The sequence below is a fragment of the Aptenodytes patagonicus genome, chromosome 7 (genome assembly GCF_965638725.1).
Source record: "Aptenodytes patagonicus chromosome 7, bAptPat1.pri.cur, whole genome shotgun sequence".
NCBI classification, from domain to species: Eukaryota; Metazoa; Chordata; class Aves; order Sphenisciformes; family Spheniscidae; genus Aptenodytes; species Aptenodytes patagonicus.
In genome coordinates this window covers 19,610,248-19,630,886 of record NC_134955.1, presented here as the reverse complement: position 1 = coordinate 19,630,886, position 20,639 = coordinate 19,610,248, and the positions used below count along the sequence as shown (strand labels likewise).

At 42.1% G+C, this 20,639-nt stretch overlaps 1 protein-coding gene across 3 annotated transcripts in view; it reads left to right on the top strand.

The window, feature by feature from the left end:
• LOC143163253 (mucin-5B) overlaps positions 1-11,304 on the top strand; it is a 47,941-nt gene extending 36,637 nt beyond the window's left edge. The window contains exons 35-49 of one of the 3 annotated variants that reach the window (XM_076344227.1): positions 179-362; positions 917-1,109; positions 1,807-1,985; positions 2,513-2,582; positions 2,722-2,843; positions 3,208-3,239; positions 3,685-3,862; positions 4,862-4,966; positions 5,590-5,630; positions 6,195-6,317; positions 7,256-7,351; positions 8,513-8,641; positions 9,534-9,573; positions 10,258-10,381; positions 10,963-11,304. In XM_076344227.1, the coding sequence (XP_076200342.1) occupies positions 179-362; positions 917-1,109; positions 1,807-1,985; positions 2,513-2,582; positions 2,722-2,843; positions 3,208-3,239; positions 3,685-3,862; positions 4,862-4,966; positions 5,590-5,630; positions 6,195-6,317; positions 7,256-7,351; positions 8,513-8,641; positions 9,534-9,573; positions 10,258-10,381; positions 10,963-11,143 (1,797 nt within the window). In that variant the 3' untranslated portion in view covers positions 11,144-11,304. Of the gene's footprint in view, positions 1-178; positions 363-916; positions 1,110-1,806; positions 1,986-2,512; positions 2,583-2,721; positions 2,844-3,207; positions 3,240-3,684; positions 3,863-4,861; positions 4,967-5,589; positions 5,631-6,194; positions 6,318-7,255; positions 7,352-8,512; positions 8,642-9,533; positions 9,574-10,257; positions 10,382-10,962 lie in introns of those variants that run through there. The other 2 variants (XM_076344228.1, XM_076344229.1) reach the window with 2 other exon arrangements.
• The last annotated feature ends 9,335 nt before the right edge of the window (positions 11,305-20,639 follow it).

The following is a 20,639-nucleotide window of genomic DNA, read 5'->3' as shown; positions in this document are numbered from 1 at the left end:
GTAAATTACAACATATTAAAAAGGAATCATAGAGAACTGCTTAAATGACTGCCTTCGACAGACTTCATTTGGTGCACCTGAGGTCTGAATTTGTGCCGCTTTACTTTCCAGTTGCACAAACTGTATCTTATTAAACAGCAGGATGTCCATAGAGACCTTTTGTTTCTCTTCTTTTTAGATTTTGTTTAATGATAAGAAAGTTGTTCCAGACATTTCCAAGAATGGTATCAGGATAACCAGTTCTGGCCTTTACGTCATAGTTGAAATACCCGAATTAGAAGTTTATGTCTCCTACAGTCGACTTGCATTTTACATAAAACTCCCTTTCAGAAAGTTTTACAACAATACCATGGGACTCTGTGGTGAGTGTCCTCATCAGCTGACAGTAATGAATGCAATAAATTTTCCTCCTTCTTTCTCTCGTCCCCTTGTAAACATCTCTAAATGCTTGCAACTCCACTGATTTCTATTTCTGACAAATTTTAACGAATTTATCTCTACTTGGTGGAAAGACACTGTCAGGAGGCAGAGTTTTAAGTCACTTCCTTTCATTCTGTTCACAGTCTGTTGGTGGATGGAGATAGGCTCTTTCTAAGCCCTTCCTCTTGATCCTGTCTACTCAATATGGGAATGTATGAAATCTGGAGAGTCCTGTGCTAGACAGAGCCATCTCAGTTGCTTTAGCCACCAGGAGAAATGCATCAACCAACACGTCAACTCTGGTTTTCATGAGTAATTGGCAAAGTATTTCTTCTAGCCTTCTCTTTCTACAAACAGTTCTTGTGAACTCATCCAGGACCCCGCATGTTGTTACCTTCCCACAAGGAGGAGAACTTCGTTCCAGGTTTTCTCTAAAAGCAGCTTCATCAGCATCAACTGTCCTCAAACTGTCACTTTGCTTTTATATTGCTACCAGGTACCTGCACCAACCAGAAGTATGATGATGCTATGAAGAGGAACGGTGAGGTTATTGAGTCCTTCAAAAAGATGGCATTAGATTGGAAAGTCCTAGATCCTACCAACAGATACTGTAATCCAGGTGTTTCAGAACCAGCTGAGATTGAATATCATCAGCACTGTGAGCCTTCCAATCTGTGTAAAATCATCTGGTAAGACAAGTCCCAAAAGTGCCAGAAAAATAAGATCACAATATAATTTTGTGCTTCACTACATGACTTGGGTGAACCGCTTATAGGACATGATGAAAATATGAAGTCATGCCTTGAAAAAAATATGAACTCATACCTTGAAAAACTGCAAAACTGATGTGTGAGTGTTCCTCAGTTTGGCAGATATTTTTCAGCTGCATCGTCAAAATCAGTCCTCCCTTAATAGTGTCTGCTGCTTGGCACTCCCTCTGCCTGTCAGTTCTGGAGAAGCCAACCAGGAACTAGCTATAATTCAGTATCTGAAAGCTCTGGATGAAAAGGAACACAGTCAGAATATAGTAAGCAAATGAGTGTGTCTGTTTTTAAAATAACTTTGTGGTTTAAAACAGGATTGTCAAACATGCTGACATAAAAATGTCAGCATATAAAATTATAGCTGTGAGCTGTGCAGGAGACTTTTCTTTGCAGGTATCAGTCCAACATAAAATTGCTTCCTTTCAAAACACTGTAAAGAATGGGAGGTAAAACTCATTCTTAATTAAGCTATGTGGGCATATTGCCTATCAGACCAATTTGTAGTTGTATCTTTACCTTGAGGCTTCCTCTGGGTGGGGATGGGTTTGGTTCTAAGTTGAATTCTTCCTTGGAAGTAGCCCAAGGAAGTGAAATGCCGTGTCTGTCTCCTTGCTTTGCAAAGGAACCTGACCGAATGTCATGGTGTGGTCCCCCCACAGCCCTACTATGAGGCATGTGTGGCCAGCAGGTGCTCAGAACGGCACCCCAGCACTGAGTGCCAGAGCATGCAGACGTACGCAGCCTTGTGCGGGCTCCATGGGGTCTGTGTGGACTGGAGGAGGCAGGCGAACGGGCAGTGCGGTAAGCCTGGAAAAGACATGCTGCTAGTGAAGTGGCTCTTGTCTGTTCTTTCCTCACCTACACGCCTGTTTGTGTTCCTCCGCATCATCAGGCTTCAATCTTTCCTGAGCTGCCCTGGACCTGAGAAAAAGCAGGAACAAATCAAAAAGGTTGTTCCAGTCCAGAACTAGTGCAAAACAAGTGGGAAACAGGCCCATAGTCTCTCCTGAGCAGCTCAGCTGAGGAGCCCTGTGTGTTACCTAGAGCTTCAACATCAGATGGCACCACACAGTGTCTCTCTGAGTGCTTTGCCCTGCTCAGGGGGACCCAGTGATTCAGGGGTAAGCACTACTAGTACTGTCGCAAACACCTTGCTGAATCCATTGATCCCCTCTTGCTGAAGCTGCAGGGACTCCCTCACTGGGCAGGAGCCTGGGCTGTGAGGACCCATGGGGCAGGCTGTGTTAGCATGTGCAGTTCATCTGTTGTGCATTGAAGGGTACGCATGGGTCTGAGCTTTCTAACCTGTGTGTTGTAATGCTCCACAGAGGCCAGCTGTGTTCAGGATCAGGTATACAAGCCATGTGGGGAAGCAAAAACAAACACTTGCTTCAGCAGGTGGGTCATTTTCTAAGGCACTTTTCAAGTCCATAACTTGAAGGCTGGAAGTTCACATTCCCCTGGGATTTAGGTGTCTGATTGCCCTGGGGCACATTTCTGCCTCTCATTTGTTCCTGTTTATATTCTAATTGTGCAGAGAAGTCATTATGGACACCTTCCCCTCCAAAAATAACACACCAGTGTTTGTTGAGGGATGCTACTGTCCTGATGGAAAAATTCTGCTGAATGATCATGATGGCATTTGTGTTTCTGTCTGTGGTAAGAAATAATGTAAATGGTGGGGTGGGAAGGGGAGATAAGACCCTGACTGGAAGTGCACATTAAGGGGGATGTTCTGGGTACAGAGGAAATGGGAGAGACCTTGATACTGACCCTTTCTAGTTAGGCTGGAAATGTTTCAGATTGGCAGTTTCTGCCTGCTCTTATGCAGAAAGTGCAACTTTCAAAAGAACAAAGAGGAGGATCTTTAAGATGGTTTGGGTACACAACCTGTGACTTTGCACTCTGAATCTCTCTTTGTGGCTGTTTCTCAAATTTCCAGACCTTCCTTCTATTCCTGTCCTGCTTCTGTTGTTTTCCCCGGTTCAGTTATCATTAAAGGAATCTGTAATTCATTTTATAGGTTGCACTGCACAAGATGGGTCAGTGAAACAGGTAAGAAAAGGGAAAATACTGTCTTTATACTATAGCTGGGTGCTGTGACCTCTGTAAAAATGACTGCATGAGTTTCTTCTTTTAATTCTAAGCTTAAATACCAGTGAACTGCAATGACAGTGGGGAAGAAAACAGCTGATTTTAACTCCAGAACTTTATTAATCACTTGAGGTACAGAAGCAGAAATAGCAGTTTGTGGGACTCACTGTTTCCTGGCAGAACTACCAAGCTTCCCTTCTGGAAACACGTAAAACCTGCAAAGGAAGGTGGCAGATAATAGCATTTTTTCTTACTGTTCCCTTCTCCTCCCTCTGGGATTTGAACTCTGATTTTCCTACATAATGAATTAGGGCAACCTAGCCCTATACTGTCTTGCAGCAGGCATTCATTAATATAATGCTTCTAGTTTTTGCTCTCTGAACTACTATCCCTATTGTTTTCACAGCCTAGAGAGGCTTGGGAGCATGACTGTCAATACTGTGCTTGCGATGAAGCAACCTTGAATATCTCTTGCTTCGCCCGCCCTTGTGCTAAATCTCCACCTATCAACTGCACTAAAGAGGGTTTTGTACGCAAAATAAAAACACGTCTGGATGACCCATGCTGCACAGAGACAGTCTGTGGTGAGTAGATAATTCAGATGTCATAATGCGGCATCATTTGCCTTTAGCAGCAACCCTCAAGTGAGATCTGGTACCCCACAGGTACCAGATTCAAATAAACACACTGGCATGGTCATTTCTTCCATCTACATGCCAGGAGCTCTTGCTATCAGAAGAGACCTCCTCTTATCCAGTTTGTATTCTAAACTAGTGCTGTGACCCGCCAGATGCTTACATCGGATAATCCCCCGTGGACCACTGAGACAACCAGGTGCTTCACAGGGTGCTCTGGCTCTTGCCTCTTCTGAGATGAGAGGCTGATCCTTGCACAGATATCCATCCAGTAAGCGAGGATGTGCTCATCTTCCAGGCTCCCGCAAGGCCTCCTGTGGAGGTTCTTGATATATGTTTGCCTTCACCTTTCCATTTGCATCCTCCCAGTCCCAAATGCCCACCACAGCACAGGACCTCCTCATCAGCCTGCTCCTAACCCTGGCCATTCCCAGCACCTATTGGAAGATGCAGGACAGGGGATCCTGGCAATGGTGGTGGGATGTTTTTCTGTTCCTCATCCCTTCATGCTGCCAGGCAGTGGTCCATCAGGCTCCTTGGATGCCTTGAGTGGGCACTGTCAGGGTGCTTTGCCTTGCATGTCCCAACCTTTATATCTTTAGCTCTCATCCACTGCCTCTTTATTATTTGTCACTCTCTGATTCATTTACCTTTACCCCAACTTGTTTCTCTGTCATTTCTCTGAGATAAGGGTGTTTAGTTTTTTTAGACATGACATCCAGTGGGGGAAGAGAAGCAGGAACAAAGGCCAGAAGTATATGTCCAGGGAAGAGCTTTACAGTAGAGCAAGCTTAGAGATACTTCACCTGAACATGTCCCAAACTCCAAAAATGTGTGGTTCAGGAATCATCTATTTTTACCTAATTTCTTGCATGTTCAAGCTTTGGTCTGCAAGTGACACTGCTGGACGGAATGCTTTGGCTTACTTTATCTCTGTTGCTATTGCAGAATGCGATATAAAAACCTGCATTATCAAGAAAACAGCCTGTGACTTAGGCTTCCAACCAGTGGTTGCTGTATCTGAGGACGGTTGTTGTCCTATCTTCTCCTGTAGTAAGTATCATGTTTCCTTAAGGTGTTTTATTTATTCCTTGAACTATTTCATTTTTTCTAAATGAGTCAAAATCGTAAGCAGTAGCCTCTACCCTTCCCTCTCAGCCTTTTCTTTTGGAGGTGGAGTAGCTCGTGCAGGTTCTCTGTAGCTAGTATTCAGTGAGTTAAGTTATTGATTGGATACGGAATGTCGGTTACATTGAACCCATCCCGAAGCTCTGCTGCCAAATTATATTTCCAGATCCACATGCCTGACCCAGCTTCCCACTGTCTCTGTTACCAGCAAGGTGGTTAACAATAAAGAAAAGCTCAACTAATTTCAAGTATGGGTAAAAAAACATGAGGAAACAAATGGAAACATTTCCATATGGAAAATACCAGGATATAGAATTATCCTTGACTTCATGCGTAACATCTGAGCAGATGTTACATGTGGGGTTCTGAATAACAATTAGCACCATGTACTAGTTACTTTTCCCCCCCTTTTGCGGGGGCTATTAAGGCTAGTGAATAAGCTCAGTTCTACTCTTTGTCTCCTCTAAATTACTCACAATTCAGAGATGAGTACAGTAACTGTTTACATCATTCCTAGCACATCCTTTTCATTTTATTTTTTCTTACAGTACCAAAAGGTGTATGTGTTTCTGAAGGAGTCGAATTTAAGGTACGTCTTCTTCCAGAAACTTCTTTCTGCAGGTTAATGCTGCCTGAGTCAGAATTTTCTGAAGTTGTTATTGTCAACACTCACATAAAAAGCAGGATTAGAATGGCCCATAATTTTTCTCTGCCAGTAGTCTTATGTATCATTGAAAATGTTACTGAATAGGTAACACTAGAGACCAGTAGCTTGCTTACTAAATGAGATCTTACCTATGTTTTAGAGTCAAGAAGTCAGAATTGTGATTGAATACAAATTGTAAATCTCATTGGATGTTGTAAGATTAATTACTACATCAAACTGATCAAAAATTGATGCATGGAATTTATGAGATAATGTAATAACTCATTTAATGCGATTGATGCACTTAGGAGTGTCAGCCTTGTGTTCATTTTGTGATACCGACAGTGTGAGGTTTTAGAGATCTGGAGGTATCCATTTCAGGAAGTTCTTCCAAAAATAAATCCCAAGCACAAGCATTCATTTTTGATAGTCCAGGGGATGTATGTTTATTCTAGAACGCACTGAATCCTTGCCATGGCCTGTCTCCTCTCTCCTCTGTATTTCCAGCCTGGGGCAATCGTGCCTAAAAGCTCTTGCGAGGACTGTGTGTGCACAGATGAGCAGGATGTTGTGACACGGACCAACCGTATCCAGTGTGTTCCAGTGAAATGCCAAACCACCTGCCAGCAGGTCAGCACTGCACGCTCAGCCTCCCTGACCAAGAACAATGGCTGTTGAGGGGATGTACAGTAAAACTGGGATACTATAACTGCTTCTTCACCGAAAGATAGCAGGATATAATCTATTAGATTTTTTGTAAAGTCCTTTTTAGGGTGCTGGTTATTTTTGCTCTAGCAAATTTAAGACATCACCCTTGGAAAGATGCCCTGAGGGAGAATGATTGCAAACCTGTTAAAGAGAAGTCTGACTGCTGAAGGATGATGTTTGGGCCTTTCTGTTGGTGTTCTCATTGTCAGCTCAAAAATTGAGATTGTAAAGAAACTGCACAGTGGTTTATATGTTTCCAGACACTTCTCAGTACTCGTGAGCTGAGAGTGCACACAAACTGTTCAGTCTATTACTCAATGTAAGCAAAGAGTGGTTTCTTTTCCATTCTTGCCCAGATAAGGCCAGACCCACCACCAGTCCTAAAAATGGATAAACCCATTATCCTTTGTCCTGAAGCCAGACACACTCACACCCACCAAGAGACCAATGGATACCTAAAACACAGGGGAGGAAATAACTGATAGATGATCTTCACATGTCTGACAGCAACAGCTCTTGTGGATAATCTTATCAGACCAAGCACTGGTGGTAGATTGTGCAAGTAATCATATGCTGAATTAATTTATTTGGCCTGACTTGTGTGTTAGCCCAAGGAGGAATAGCCAATGACAGGGTCTTCATGGTAACTGAAGTGCCCAGAAGTCACTATTCAATAAGGAAAAGAAATTGTCACCTCTGATTGTAGGCTTAAAGTGGTTCCAACAGGTTTCTAAAGACAACAGAAATGAAACCAGAAGGTTGACTCCTTTCCTCTGCCATCTCCAGTGTGGTTTTGATCCAAGATGTTTCATAAACAAGACGTCAGGTAACATGGCTAAATGGAAACTTTATTCCCACAGGGTTTCCGCTATGTGGAGGAGGAGGGTCAGTGCTGCAGCCAGTGCCAGCAAGTGGCATGTGTGGCAAATTTTCCATTTGGCAACGTGACCATTGAGGTAAGCACTCCCTTGCTCTGCACACAAGGCTGAATTATCAAAAAGACCTCAACATTTTTTGAATGAGTGTCATACATTTTGAGGCTGGGAAGACCTCTAGGAGATTTTAAAATATCTGTATTTCTAAAGTAAATGTAGATGTTTATACAGCTGCTCTCTGCTGTGTGCATCTCACAGGCAACACTGTGTTGAAAATTATGCACCTCTGGCAGGAATGGAAATCATGTTACTGCCCCTCCTCCTCACGTGCAACAGAGAGAAAGAATTTGGAGGGGATGGTGACATTGTGTAATACTGCTCTTGCAGAGATATGTGAGCTGGCTTGACATCATACTGCTCCAATCTGGAAACAGTCTCATTGTCTTGCCCTGGAGGTCCAGGGCTAAACAGTGTGAGCGAGCTGATACAGCTGTACTACCACTAGTTCTGAATTTGCTGAGGCAGAAATCAAAAGTGGAATAGCTCCTGTAGTGTAGTGTGACTTGGTAACACACCCAGGTAATACCTCATGTCTTGTGAGCATAACGTTGTGTAGACATAGGCTGAGCCTCAGGCTAGCTCTTTGGTTTTATTACAGCGTGCTACTCCTGTGAACGGTTAATGATGCTGTCTCAACCTGGTAGCTCTGTGTTCTGCATCTTTTCTATTTCATCCTTTTATTCCTTGATAATTTATCTTGCAAGCTAGCTTCTCCTGTGCTAATATACAATTTTTATGTTTCCATGAGGAGGCTTTCTATTTATCCATTAACTTCTATTATGAAGACTCTTCTCCTCTTTCACACTTTTTGCTTTTCTTCCATCTATTAAAAAAGAAAACTGTTGAAATCCTTTAAAAGAATTCTTTTTCTTTTGTATATATTTTATTCCACATACATTAACACACCTACCATCTGGCATTTCTGTTCATACCTCTATGCTCATTCTGCCACCAGCTTTTGATTCTTTCCACCTAGGTGGCCACAGAAGGGATTTTGCCTAGGCTGGTAGTGGATGAGCTTGGTACGTAATTTGCAGATGTGAGTTCCAGACGTCTCAGCATTTTCAGAGTGATATGAACAGCCCAGTCCCTCTGCCAGTTCATTGACAGTATTACTGTTGCATTATTCTATTTTTATTGCTATACTATACTGGTTTGGGTTTTTTTCCTGTTTTTATTCAGGTTGGAAAGAGTTATAAAGCTCCATATGATAACTGTACTCAGTACATGTGCACTGAATCAGTGGGCCAGTTTTCCTTGACTAGTACAGTAAAGGTCTGCCTACCATTTGAAGAATCAAACTGTGTCCCAGTAAGTATTTTACAGCCAGAAAAAAAAGCCTTCTGGAGTGAGCCCTGCTGCTGGTCTGAGAGTTTTCTTTACTGTTTTGAATGAGCTACTTCAGTATTTCTTGATCTTTCTGAACTGAATCCTTGTTTGAAGGAAATGTGCTTTTTCAGCCCTGAATTGAGTGTCCCACGGAAGTAAAACAAAACTATTTGCAAACAACCCACACATTTTACTTGTTGTGGGATAAGCACTAGAACTTGAAAGAGAAAGGTATTGGGGCAATAGCAAGGTGGGATTTTTCATCACTTGAGAAACACCAGTGTTGCGAAATGCAATTGAGCAAATGGTAACTCATCATGGACCCCTGGGGTAACCAATGAACACAGTGTTTTCCGATACATGGTGCATCACTAAACAAAGTGGTACATGAATGAGCAAGGGGTATCATTCATGCCCTGGCTTTCAGCAATTAGTGGTTTCCAGTAACTTTCAGAAGCATTGTGGGGCTTCACAGCAGATCTGAAAACCAAAACAGGGACAAAGACAGCCATTGACTTGAATTAGCTTTGGGGTAGGTTCTGTGCAGGTCAAGCTGTTCAATTCCAGGAGCAGCTGTCATTCTCTGGGGCTGGGTTTTTTGTGCTGGCTTCAGTAGGACCTACATAAGGTCAGGCATGTGTTACAGGACATCTTACCTGGCTTGTGAGAGGATATATAGTTTTAAGAAAATTCACTCCCTTCCTTGCTGGATTTTTTTTAAGCAGTTTTATATATAATTACTACACAAATGGGTCTGATGAGGGATCTGTGTTGGTTAGAGATGAGGGAATATACCTGAACTCTTATCGTTTCTACTAGCTGCTTAGCAATATGTGCATCTGAACTGTTCTGGTTATGTTTGCTTTCAATACAGGGGACAGTTGATGTGACTTCAGATGGCTGTTGTAAGACATGTGAGTGCATTAAATCACTGATTCCCTATTCCAATACTGTTAGGTTCTCCCCTGCTTCTGTCCTGTTTCTGTATGCACTGAGAGTCTGCAGTTTCCACAGACTGGAAGACACTTCTTACAACAGCAGAGCTGTTTTGTACCTCACAGCTGAGGCTAAAAATCTGCCTCATTCTTCCAATGGGGACACTAAAATTCTTTGATCTCCTTTTCTGTGTTTTTAATTAACTGAAATACTGTTAGTTTGAACTATACTCCTGATAAGAAAATTTGTAGAAAATATGCTCTGTATTCTTCCATCTGGAAACTGCATAGGAAAAAGGGTCTTTTTTCTGTAGCATACACCCAGAAATCACAGGTTGTTATAGAGTCACAAATGTCATTTGTAGCAATTTTAAAAAAACAAACCCTTCATGTCTCCTTTAGGTCTTAGTTCAACAGTATCTTTACATGAACTTACACATAAGTCTTCATTTAAGCTAGTCCATAAATAGAAAAGTGCCTTGACCAGTAGGAAATTGCTTTGCTGAATTAGTGCCTCTTTGCACTCTCATTTGATTTTTGGTTATGCATTTGAACTGTAAAAAGTTTTAGGAGGATGGTCTGCCCTTGGTTTCCTAGCAGATAACTTTCAAAACATTTACTCCCTAGTCTGAAGAAGTCTAACAGAAGTGTTTTCCTACACAGGTATCGACCTGCCACATAAATGCAAACGCAATGTGAAAGAGCAGTATATCATCCACGACAACTGTAAGTCAGCTGCTCCAGTCCCAGTGCCCTTTTGTGAAGGGACGTGCAGTACCTATTCTGTGTAAGTAGGAAACCTTTCTCTGTCCTCCCCCATGTCTGGTCTTCCTGGGTTCTTGTCACCACTGGGCTGCAGCTGTTTGTCCCCTTCCTGCTGTTTAAAAGGACCTGGTTGGGAAACTGGGTGTACAGAACAACAGTCTTCGCAATGTGATTAAATGTCTTTAGTGTGACAGGAATGCCTTATCTTAGTTAGGAAAATAGGTTCCTTTGAAAAGACATCAGCTAAATTTATTAACTACCTGTTCTTAAACATGTCCTTATGTAGTTTTTGAACAGCTCTGGTGTTTAGTGGAGTTTTTCCCTGCTCTTTGGTCTCTGCATGAATTGTTACTTTCTGTCTTGCCAGAATGGGCCTAATCCAAAATCCACTGAAGTTACTGGGTTTTTCCCCACTGGTGTCAGAGTATCTGGCCCTGCATGGCTAGTAGCGTCCTGAGGACAGACTGTTATGAATAAGCAGAAAAATAGATAGGAAATTTTGCTCCTCTGCTCTTTAGAAGTACCTCCATTCGGAGCAGCAAATACGGATGAGTTTGGGAAGACAACAGGCAGCAGACTGATGTGCAAATCTCATTTCTATAGGTATTCCTTTGAGGCCAGTGAAATGGAACACAAATGCATTTGCTGCCATGAAAAAAGGAGTCACAAAGTGAAGGTGGAACTGGTTTGCTCTGAGCATAAGACAGTCCAATTCACCTATGTGCATGTAGATGAATGTGGATGTGTGGAAACAAAATGCCCAAAGAGGAGAACAGGAGCATAAACTAAAGGAAACATTTTGGCTCCCATTTAATGCTTCCCTAGCAAGTGAGTAGTTTAGAAAACAGCTGTGAGTAACCTTCAAATGACCATACTTCTCTCTTGTGCTTTTTCCTTCTGGTATTATATGCAGTTACGGAAATTAGCTAAAGATTTTACTCTAATTGTTTGAGAATAAACTGCATTCCAAAGAGGACTTGTTCTCCTGTTTCAGTGATGCTGCTAACGGGGCAAGGTGGCTAATGTCTTTAATCCCATAGTGGTGTATAAACCAAGGTTATTACAAGACACTCTAGAGACAGCTGATGCCTTTCAAAAGTCCTGCCTGAAGAAAGTGCACATTGTAAAACCATAACCACATGCATCACTTCATTTCCCTTAGAAGGGAAACAGCAATCACTTCCACAGCTGCAGTTGGAGAGGCAGGACTCAGCTTAGGGGCACATTTGCATTCTTCTCCCCAGTGATCCTGAACCTACTTTGGCTGTGACTCTGGGTCACCGGAGGAAAGCAAGGTGCTTTTTTCCTTCTACACAGTGAGCACTACATCAGGAGTGTAAAAACATGTTTTACATATACACTACAAAACTACTATATTTGCACCCTTACTGTGAGTCCTTATCTCACTGGTGTTTTTTATTATTTGCCAACATCAAACTGAGCTGTGTGTCAGGTGAGAGACTGATGTTGTCTCACTACTGGTTACACGTGTTATAAACGGTTGACTCCCAGCTAGCATGTCCCATGGTACTGGTGACAGTACCATACATCTTATGTGGACAGGGATCAAAATGGTCCAACAATACCTTCAGAGTATGCAAGGAAGGCAGATGCTTCTGCTACTTGAGCAATTTGGTCTTTTGTGACCTGAAAGAGAACTGAGGACTGTGACTTTCTTAGAGTGCAGTGTCCTACAGCCTGCTGTGTGGGGGCTTTGGGGAATTGTTTCGAAAGGAATGCTTTTGAACTGACCAAGTAGATATGAAGTGCATTAACGTTTAGCGTTCCATTTTAAAATGCTGCAGCTATTGATCCCCGAGTAATCTTTAATTTAATTCTTTTTCATAATAAATCATTTCAGCTGATGTCAGGTTACTTTCACGTGTTGTTTCATTATGTTGTTACTGCCCTTAAAATTGTGGGAATCCTTTACTTTGAATAGGCACATGAGTTGAACGGTACATGTTTTTCTCTGCTCTCACCTGAGAGTCCCATGCTTATTGGGTCATCACTGTGATGCAATAGGGCAGTCCATGTTATGCCTCTGCAGGATTCAGCTCAGATTGTTTTAACTAACCCATTCTCCAGCCCCTAAGACTGGTGTAAGAGCCCTTGGAAAGTTACCAGTTCCTGAGCACTGGGTATTTTGAGAGCCAGGGTAGCCGGCTTAGACAGCTGTAGTCAGAGGAGGTGAATTTCATCCATTGTTTTTATTCTGTTTCCTTATAAACAATAAAAGACATGTTGGGTGTACCTAATGATCACAGTGGGAATAGGCGCACTGCAGGTATCTTTGGGAAACACGGACAACAAAATCCAACAAGGTGTTTGTGCCGAATCATAGAACCATAGACCGTCTCAAGTTGGAAGGGACCTATAAGGATCATCAAATTGAACCTAACTCTCCCATTCCCAGTCTCTGCACTAGTCAGTGGACCAGTTTGCTTGATTCTAAATTATAAGAATCTCCACATAATTCAGTTAACTGTCAGTGTAATGCAAATCCCTTGGAAGGCATGTGTTGCAATTGCTTGATAGTGAGGCTCATGTATAAATTTCACATTAGTCAAGAAAACGTTCCTACTGATACAAATCAAGTGCATGCATACTTTTACAATGCAAAGAACAGCAGCAAAAAGGGACATTCCTTTCTTTCCTCCTTGCCTTTCCCTGAGGGGGAATAAATCATTCTTGAGTGCTTTTGTCATCAGAAGAGTAAACAGACTCTGTAAGTAGTCAGATACACACTCATGTAAACCCTGCAAATCAATCATTCTCAGCAGCACGGCTTAGCAAGAACACGATCAGAAAACTTTCCCATTTCTGCATTATCTTCAGGTGGAAGAAGGGCATAAAACACAGTATAATCTTACCAGGTGTGCTTGGATTTCTGTTCTCCTGCGTGTTTTAGTGATGATGAGACTTTATATAGAAACTGAGAATGGAATTGATTTAAGGGTATACTTTCCTGTTCGTTTTTGGCATGCATTTTGCTTTTCAGGCAAGTGAAATGCTGGAACCAAAGGCATATTCCCATCTCCAGAGTGCTTTTGAATAGAGGATCATGTGAAACCTCACATGCTCCTTCTCTATTCCCAGTTACACCTGGCACTTCATTTACTCACTCAGTCCAGCATCTAACTGGCCTGTGCCTGTGCAGTACTATTTACAGCTGTGATGGCCGGGTGTTAAAGTGAACTTATTGGTCCTCTGTTTGCAGATGCAGCGTCCTATTTAGCTGAGATGCAGCCAGCAAGGCAAAGCCTCTTTAATGAGAACTTTCAGCTTCCTCAGTTCAGAGACAGTCAATGGGTCAAACATCTTCCCCCACCCACACACACACAAATGCACAGAAACAAAATCAGCCTGAAAGCTGCGCGATCTTGGGAAAGCGTTACACTGGAAGGAAATAGATATAATGACCCACTTGCAAGCTGGCCCTTCTTGCTGAGTGGCTCTGCCTCTGCATGCAGCAGCATTGCCACGTGCACAGAGCAAGCTGGACTGCAGCTAAAGTCTGTGTGTCGTTCTTTAGGCTGTTGTCCCAAGCCCCCCACCAGAACTGGCAAAGTTGAACACAGGCGGCAGTTCCAGGAAAAGCTTCCCTGTAAATGCTTTACTTGACCATGATCCTGCTGCCACTGTTGTGTGGCTGCTTCTCACGTGTGCACGGTCAAACCCTCATCTGTAGCCCCAGGCCATCTCTTCCAGTTAGTGACCAGCCTCTGCAAGTCAAACAATCCCCTGGCGTAACTCAAGAAAAATCGGTGGCATTGCTCCAAGTACTGTTTCTTCCTTTTGCGTGAATTCTTTACACCAGCATCCATTTCAATAGGGTAACCCCAGGAGAACCAGCATTCAGCTGAGCCAGTTGGGCCAGGGCTCAGCTGGTTTCAGCCTGTAGCCATTCTTTTCTTATCATGCGAGGATGGTACTCCCACTCACTGAACAGTTCTGAGGCAACACACCAGGAAGTACTGTCCCATATTGCTAAAATAAATATTTGCCAGAGATACTGCCTCGTGTCAGGTGAACAAGTCCTAAGACACTTTATCATGTCACTGGTGTGCTCTGAGCCTGGGTTGCCATTATGAGATGAACTCTGACTTGCCTATTGGTTTGTGGCTTGGAAAGGTCAGTTTCCAGCACTACTTTGACGTAGTTTAGCTAAATTTTTGTTTGGCTTTTGTTAGCTATTATTGGTGTTTGCAAGGGTGAAAAGAAAATTAAAGGTGTGCTCTGGATTTTTATTTGGGGAGAGGCACTGTTCTTTTACAAACATTTCCACTGAGCGGATCCCCTGGCTGTGGAATTGGACCTCTAGTGTTATCTACGGTGTGCTGTATCGATGTCAATCTATTCTGGTATCTAGAATCTCAAGCTGAAAACAAAGACTGTGAACTGTAAATGCCCTCTAATACAGAAGGGATTGTTTAAAAGAATGCTGCACCTATTTTGTTTCAGCATACTGGCTTAACAATTAGAATGAGAAGGTTGCAATGTAAACATGAAAAAATTTGTCTAAATATCACTGAGGAAAGTGATCTAATTAGTAATGAACCAGAAAAGAAAATAATCTGGCAAATTTGATGGATCATCTTGCAGGTAAGGGGGAGACCAAGCATTAGGTGGTCTGAGAGCTGTGCCTGACTCTTCTACAGATTTGTGTGCTCAAATACATGTTCTTGGCCTTGTTTATATTTCCTTTCTGATAAGGATAAAGGTAGGCCTTTGTTTCTTTTATGTGGTTGTAATATTTAAGTTCATAAAGCCTTTTTGCAGTAGTATATAACATGCTATTTGGAAACCTGAAGTGGCTACACTTGCTTTTGTCAGGCATCCCAAACATCCTTTAGGAGAAAGAACTGTGACAATTTTCCAAAGACACCAAGACAAAGGTATCAGTTGTGAAAATCTTTCTGGTTTTTACACTTCAAAGGATCTGATTATTCAGTATCTTTAGGGCAACAATGGAGTCTCAGTTTACCTTGTACAAGGCCATTCTCACATCCATTTAATTCTTTGACAACAGCAATCCCTCTCTCAGGAAAGCAATCCCATCGGTGGTGTGCCCAGGCAGTTGGCTTTGTGTCAAAAGTAGGCCTGGGTTTGATTATGAAGCTACAAAGAAGTTGTAATTTCTTATGCACTTTACTTTTCTCTAGGTGTGAAGACCCAGTTTTCATCAGTACTCTCTAAGGCAGTTGAATTGATACTCACTGGCTTTAATTTAATGGTTTTTTTTTTAATTCAAAGGGAATCTGTCCAGTGGCTTCCTGTAACTGTAGGTTGACGCCTCTGTATATAGATATCCCTGTTTCACTTGAGTTTGCTTTTTGTGAAGGCCTGTTTTTAAAATATTCTCCTTGTTGGAAAGAAAATTATTTAACTACTGGTCCTCCAGAAGATCCAGACCGGTGAGGTCTCCCATTGATATGAGTGAAGAAATCAAAGACGACTGGGTGGGTAGGCTCTGGTTTATCCCATCTACCTAAAAAACCATATGTATAAATTGGGACTTGAGGCACTTTAATCTTTCTGTGTAGTTACTGAAAATTGTTATGCATCCACCTGAGAGCTCAGCTGCCTTCTGGAAATGCTTCCACCTCTCCCTCTTTTGATTTTGTAGGCACTCTAAGGTAAGTACAGCCCTATCTCATCTAAATCCTTTAAAGCAATGTAAGAAGTTGATCCCAAATGCCAATTTTACATATTTGTAATGGGAAGCACCAGATATTTACTGCAAATTCTGCCAACCCTATGTCCTGCCTTGAACATCTCAACCATCCTCAGGACTTTCAGTGAAAGACCCCTTCACTCTGATTTCTAATAAAAGTGATGCTGAGAACAGTTTCATTATTTTTGACAGATTCTTTAGCGAGGGCTTCATCTCACTTACTTTTAACATTTGTAGTGGTCTTGTAAATTTTCCCTTTACTCCCTTTTGTTTTTTCAAATGTAGTCCTTAGTAACTGATCTCATTCTCAACCCTGACACAGAGTGAGTCATATTTTGACCTATACCAATGTCCCTTAACGTGACTCCAGCAAATCAAAGGGAGCTTAAAATTGGGCTAACTTAGCAGGCAGGGAGTTTGCTGCCATTCCTATGTGTTTTATATGTAAGTTAGATTCAGCTTGAATTTCTGAAGGCCACTGAAGAAGTGCATAAACCCTTTTGTGTTCCAGCTCTGAAACGTTTTTTTCCATGTCACCACCTCTCCCTACACTGCTATTCAAAGATAGTCATGAGGCAAGTCCATTGCCACTCCTTTACAGCATCTTGCCTTCACCTCTTTACATATCCAGACATTTTTCTATATTGACTCATCCATTTCTCGTAATGCCATAAAAACCTGGCTTAAAAAATAGGGTTTAATCTGACCCTCAGTAAGCATTGTTCTATAAACAAAAGGCTACCAAAGTGCAATGTAGCCATGCCAGCTGCTACCTTATGGCCTGGAATTAGTTTTTCCCCCAGGGCTATTTCTCTCAAGGACCACAGCAGATACCTTTACATCTCCAAGTACCCCAACTTACTTCTAGCTTGCCCACTTACACTTTCTGTTTGCTCTTGATGATGTTCTCTGGCTTTTTCAGATGCAGTCATTTCAGGCTGGGCATGGAAAAGATTTCCTGGGTATGCGATATATGCTATAAATCCATCTTTCTTTACTGTTACCCCAGGAAAATTTTCAGGAACTGCTACAATTCGTTACACCCTTCCTAAATAACTAGTTTGGGAAATCCTTCAAAGAATTTTCGTAGCCTGCAATGCTTGCTCTGTATGGTGAAGTGCCTGTCTGGAGGCTGTTTACTGAGAACCAGAATAGCCCCTGTGGCACCAGTGCGGATGCTTGCTCCTCTCCACCACCAAATAAATTGGACTGGACATCTTCCTGAAGACATCTGTGCCTTTCCAGCAGCAAGTAGTTGATTGGGTGACAATTTTGTATCCTGTGTTGTGCTGCTCAGACTAGATTATAATAATGACCCTTATAGCTTTTGTAAAAGGAAAAGCAGTTTCAGGCATATTCTCACCCTACATCCACACTTTCATAATTGGATACTTAGGTATTCGACTACTGGTCATGCAAAGATTTCTGGCAGAAACAGAAGCTATGCCTATTAATTCACCTTTCCCTCAAGCTCAATGACTTGAACACCGCCCCCCCCAAGTTAAAAAAAGCAAACAAAGTTTTCCCAGCGGTCTCATATTTTGCTTTCAGAGCAATGCTTGAGAGTGTGCTCGACTTCCCTGACATGTTTTTATTAATATGAATAAAATGAATTAAGCTGCTTGCTTTTGATGTTGATTTTTCACTGCAGAGTAAGACTCGGTGAAAGGAGTTCCTTTGCATCTTGGACACGAGTGCTATCGCTGTGTCTTAGGTCTACCTGACTGATATTTGTCCTGGGATAGCATGGCCCTTCTGATAATAAAATTGTCTGTTCTATAAAAATCCTAAAGAAATGAGTCATTATTTTATTTGACGAACAGTTCTACATCCCTATGTAATATCACCCTTGCTCGTAGATACTGGGGGATTCCATAATGTAGTTATATTTCACTGGTACTGAATCACTTTGAATTCTCTGGTTTCTAATAGCTTTGGGCCTGATTCTCTTCTAGTTTATAGTTTATAAATTTGGGATAATTCAGGAATCATCTTTTTTTTTTTTAATCACAGCTTTTTATTACAGCTTTAAAACTGAACTACTTTTTTAGGTTTTATTTCCCTCATAAGGTGGGCTGCCTTGCCTGAGAAAGATTCTCCTAACAAAACAATAAATAACAAAGTTTTTCATTATCATCAGCAAAGATGAATACCTTGTACATTGAGCTTGTAAAACACTGCAGGCTCCAACTATTTGAACAAAATAGTCTGTTAATAATGCATGCAATGGATTATTAGTAATTAAGAACTGTTTCTCCTTGTTCCTGCAGTCAAGACAACAGAGCAAACACTGAAATATGTAATCTTTGTTGCTAATGGATTCTGACTGGACTAACAGGTCCTGCTTTGTCTGCACAACTTTCTTTGAAGGAAATACAAATTAGTTATGTGTTCAGTCTGCACTACAGCTGGAGACATGAGATGGGTCAGTACTGTCCTTTAGAGTGATATATATGCTTACACCAGCAGAATCTGAAAGTGAGAAAAGCCCTTGCTCTCTGTGAAAAACTCAACCTGTCATTTGATACAAGCTGACATTGAAAGTGGTGTTATGATGTGACAGAAACATGGTGTGACAGGATCCCTAGCCAGCCAGTTCACGGAAGTGGAATGTTTTTAAAGTAAAAAGGGCTCCTCCATGCCAAAAAAATACCAGATACTTCCAGTCCCTACAGCTGGATTTTACTAGAGTACAAAATAATAATCTGCAACAGGGTCACTCTCAGCAGAGGAACTGCAGAGCTGTTGGGTGAATCCGATTTTAAAAGGTTTGATTAAATAGCCCCCTGTCAGCTGTGTTCATGAAGAGTGGATCCTTTCCCCCAGTCCACCCCCTGCCAGCACCACTGGGGTTGCCAGGTCTCTTCAGGGTCCCTGGGAAGCCTCCTTCTCTCCCTTGCCTCTGAAGTTTGGTTTTGGGTCTGCTCTTAGCTGCAGAAAGCCCCTGTTCCTTCTCTCCCTGTCTGCACTCCTGTTGCAGGCTCATCCCATATCTTTCACACCCTGCCTAGCTTCATTTGCCCCCTCAAATCTTCTCCCAGCTAAGCCTGTGCAGCTGCTCTCAGGAAAGGAGCCATCTCCCCTTCCTCGAGAGCGTCTGCTTTAGGCTGCAACAAGTATCAGCCAATCCCCAATACCAGTGTAGACTGGGTGATGAGAGATTGAGAGCAGCGCTGCAGAGAAGGACTTGAGGATACTGGTGGGTGTAAAATTGGACATGAACTGGCAACGTGCACTTGCAGCCCAGAAAGCTAATCACATCCTGGGCTGCATCAAAAGAAGTATGGCCAGCAGGTCGAGGGAGGTGATTCTCCCCCTCTACTTGTGAGACCCCATCTGGAGTACTGCATCCAGCTCTGGGGCCCCCAGGACAAGAAAGCATGGACCTGTTAGGTCCAGAGGTGGGCCACGAAAATGATCAGAGGGCTGGAACACCTCTCCTATGAAGAGAGGCTGAGAGTTGGGGTTGTTCAGCCTGGAGAAGAGAAGGCTCCAGGGAGACCTTACAGAAGCCTTTCAATATATAAAGGGGGCTTATAAGAAAGATATAGAAAGACTTTTTACCAGGGCCTCTAGTGACATGACAAGGGACAACAGTTTTAAACTGGAAGACGGTAAGTTTAAATTGGATATAAGGAAGAATTTTTTTATGATAACGGTGGTAGGACACTGGAACAGGTTTCCCAGAGAAGTTGTGGATGCCCCATCATGGGCAGTGTTCAAAGTCAGGTTGGACAGGGCTTTGAGCACCCTGATCTGGTGAAATATATCCCTGCCCATGGCAGGGGTGTTGGACTAGACGGTCTTTGAAGGTTCTTTCCAACCCAAACCACTCTATGAATCTATGATTTTAAGTGTTGTTCTTCTCTACAGAGACATACTCTTTAACAGAACGTGCAACAAACAGCAGTTGTTTTCACCAAACTGAAAGTCAGTAATGGTTACTTTGGGGGCTTTTATTTTCAATAAACACAAAGACCAGTGAAAAGCAATGCAGTGCTCTGCATCACTCTTAGGCAGAGGAAACCACTCCAGTACCTCCCAGCACTACCAAAAATCCCTCCTTGCTTGTTCTCTGGGCTTCTGTCTCTTACCTGTCAGGGCACACTAGCTGGCTTTCTAGTTGTTTAACTTGCAGCTGGTGTCAGCCTTTTTGCAGGCTTTTGTCCCACAAAATTATTAGCAAAGTAACGGCAAGTTGTAGTAGTTTCTGCTGTTAAAAAATTTCATGCATAATTGCATCACTGGAACAGAAACCTCTTGCAAATCTGTCTTTCCCCTTCAGTGACATTGTTACTCCTGGGCTCACTATGAATACTCAGCATGGCATCTTATTTATTTTACATAAATCCTGGTTTTCTTTCAGCAAAGATTTGCAATACTGTGTCAGAAAATAACCTTGATCTGAACCTTTTGCAGTATTTTTAAATGTGACAAATTGCCAAGGTGAAAAAAATCCAGAAGTGATTTTTTTTAAACTGTTTGACTTACATTAGATTACTATACTGCTATATTCATAACATTATTTGTGCTCTGGCTTTTAAATTATACCAGGGGTATTGTAGGCATTCCAGAAATGAAACTTTATAAAGTACCAGTTCAT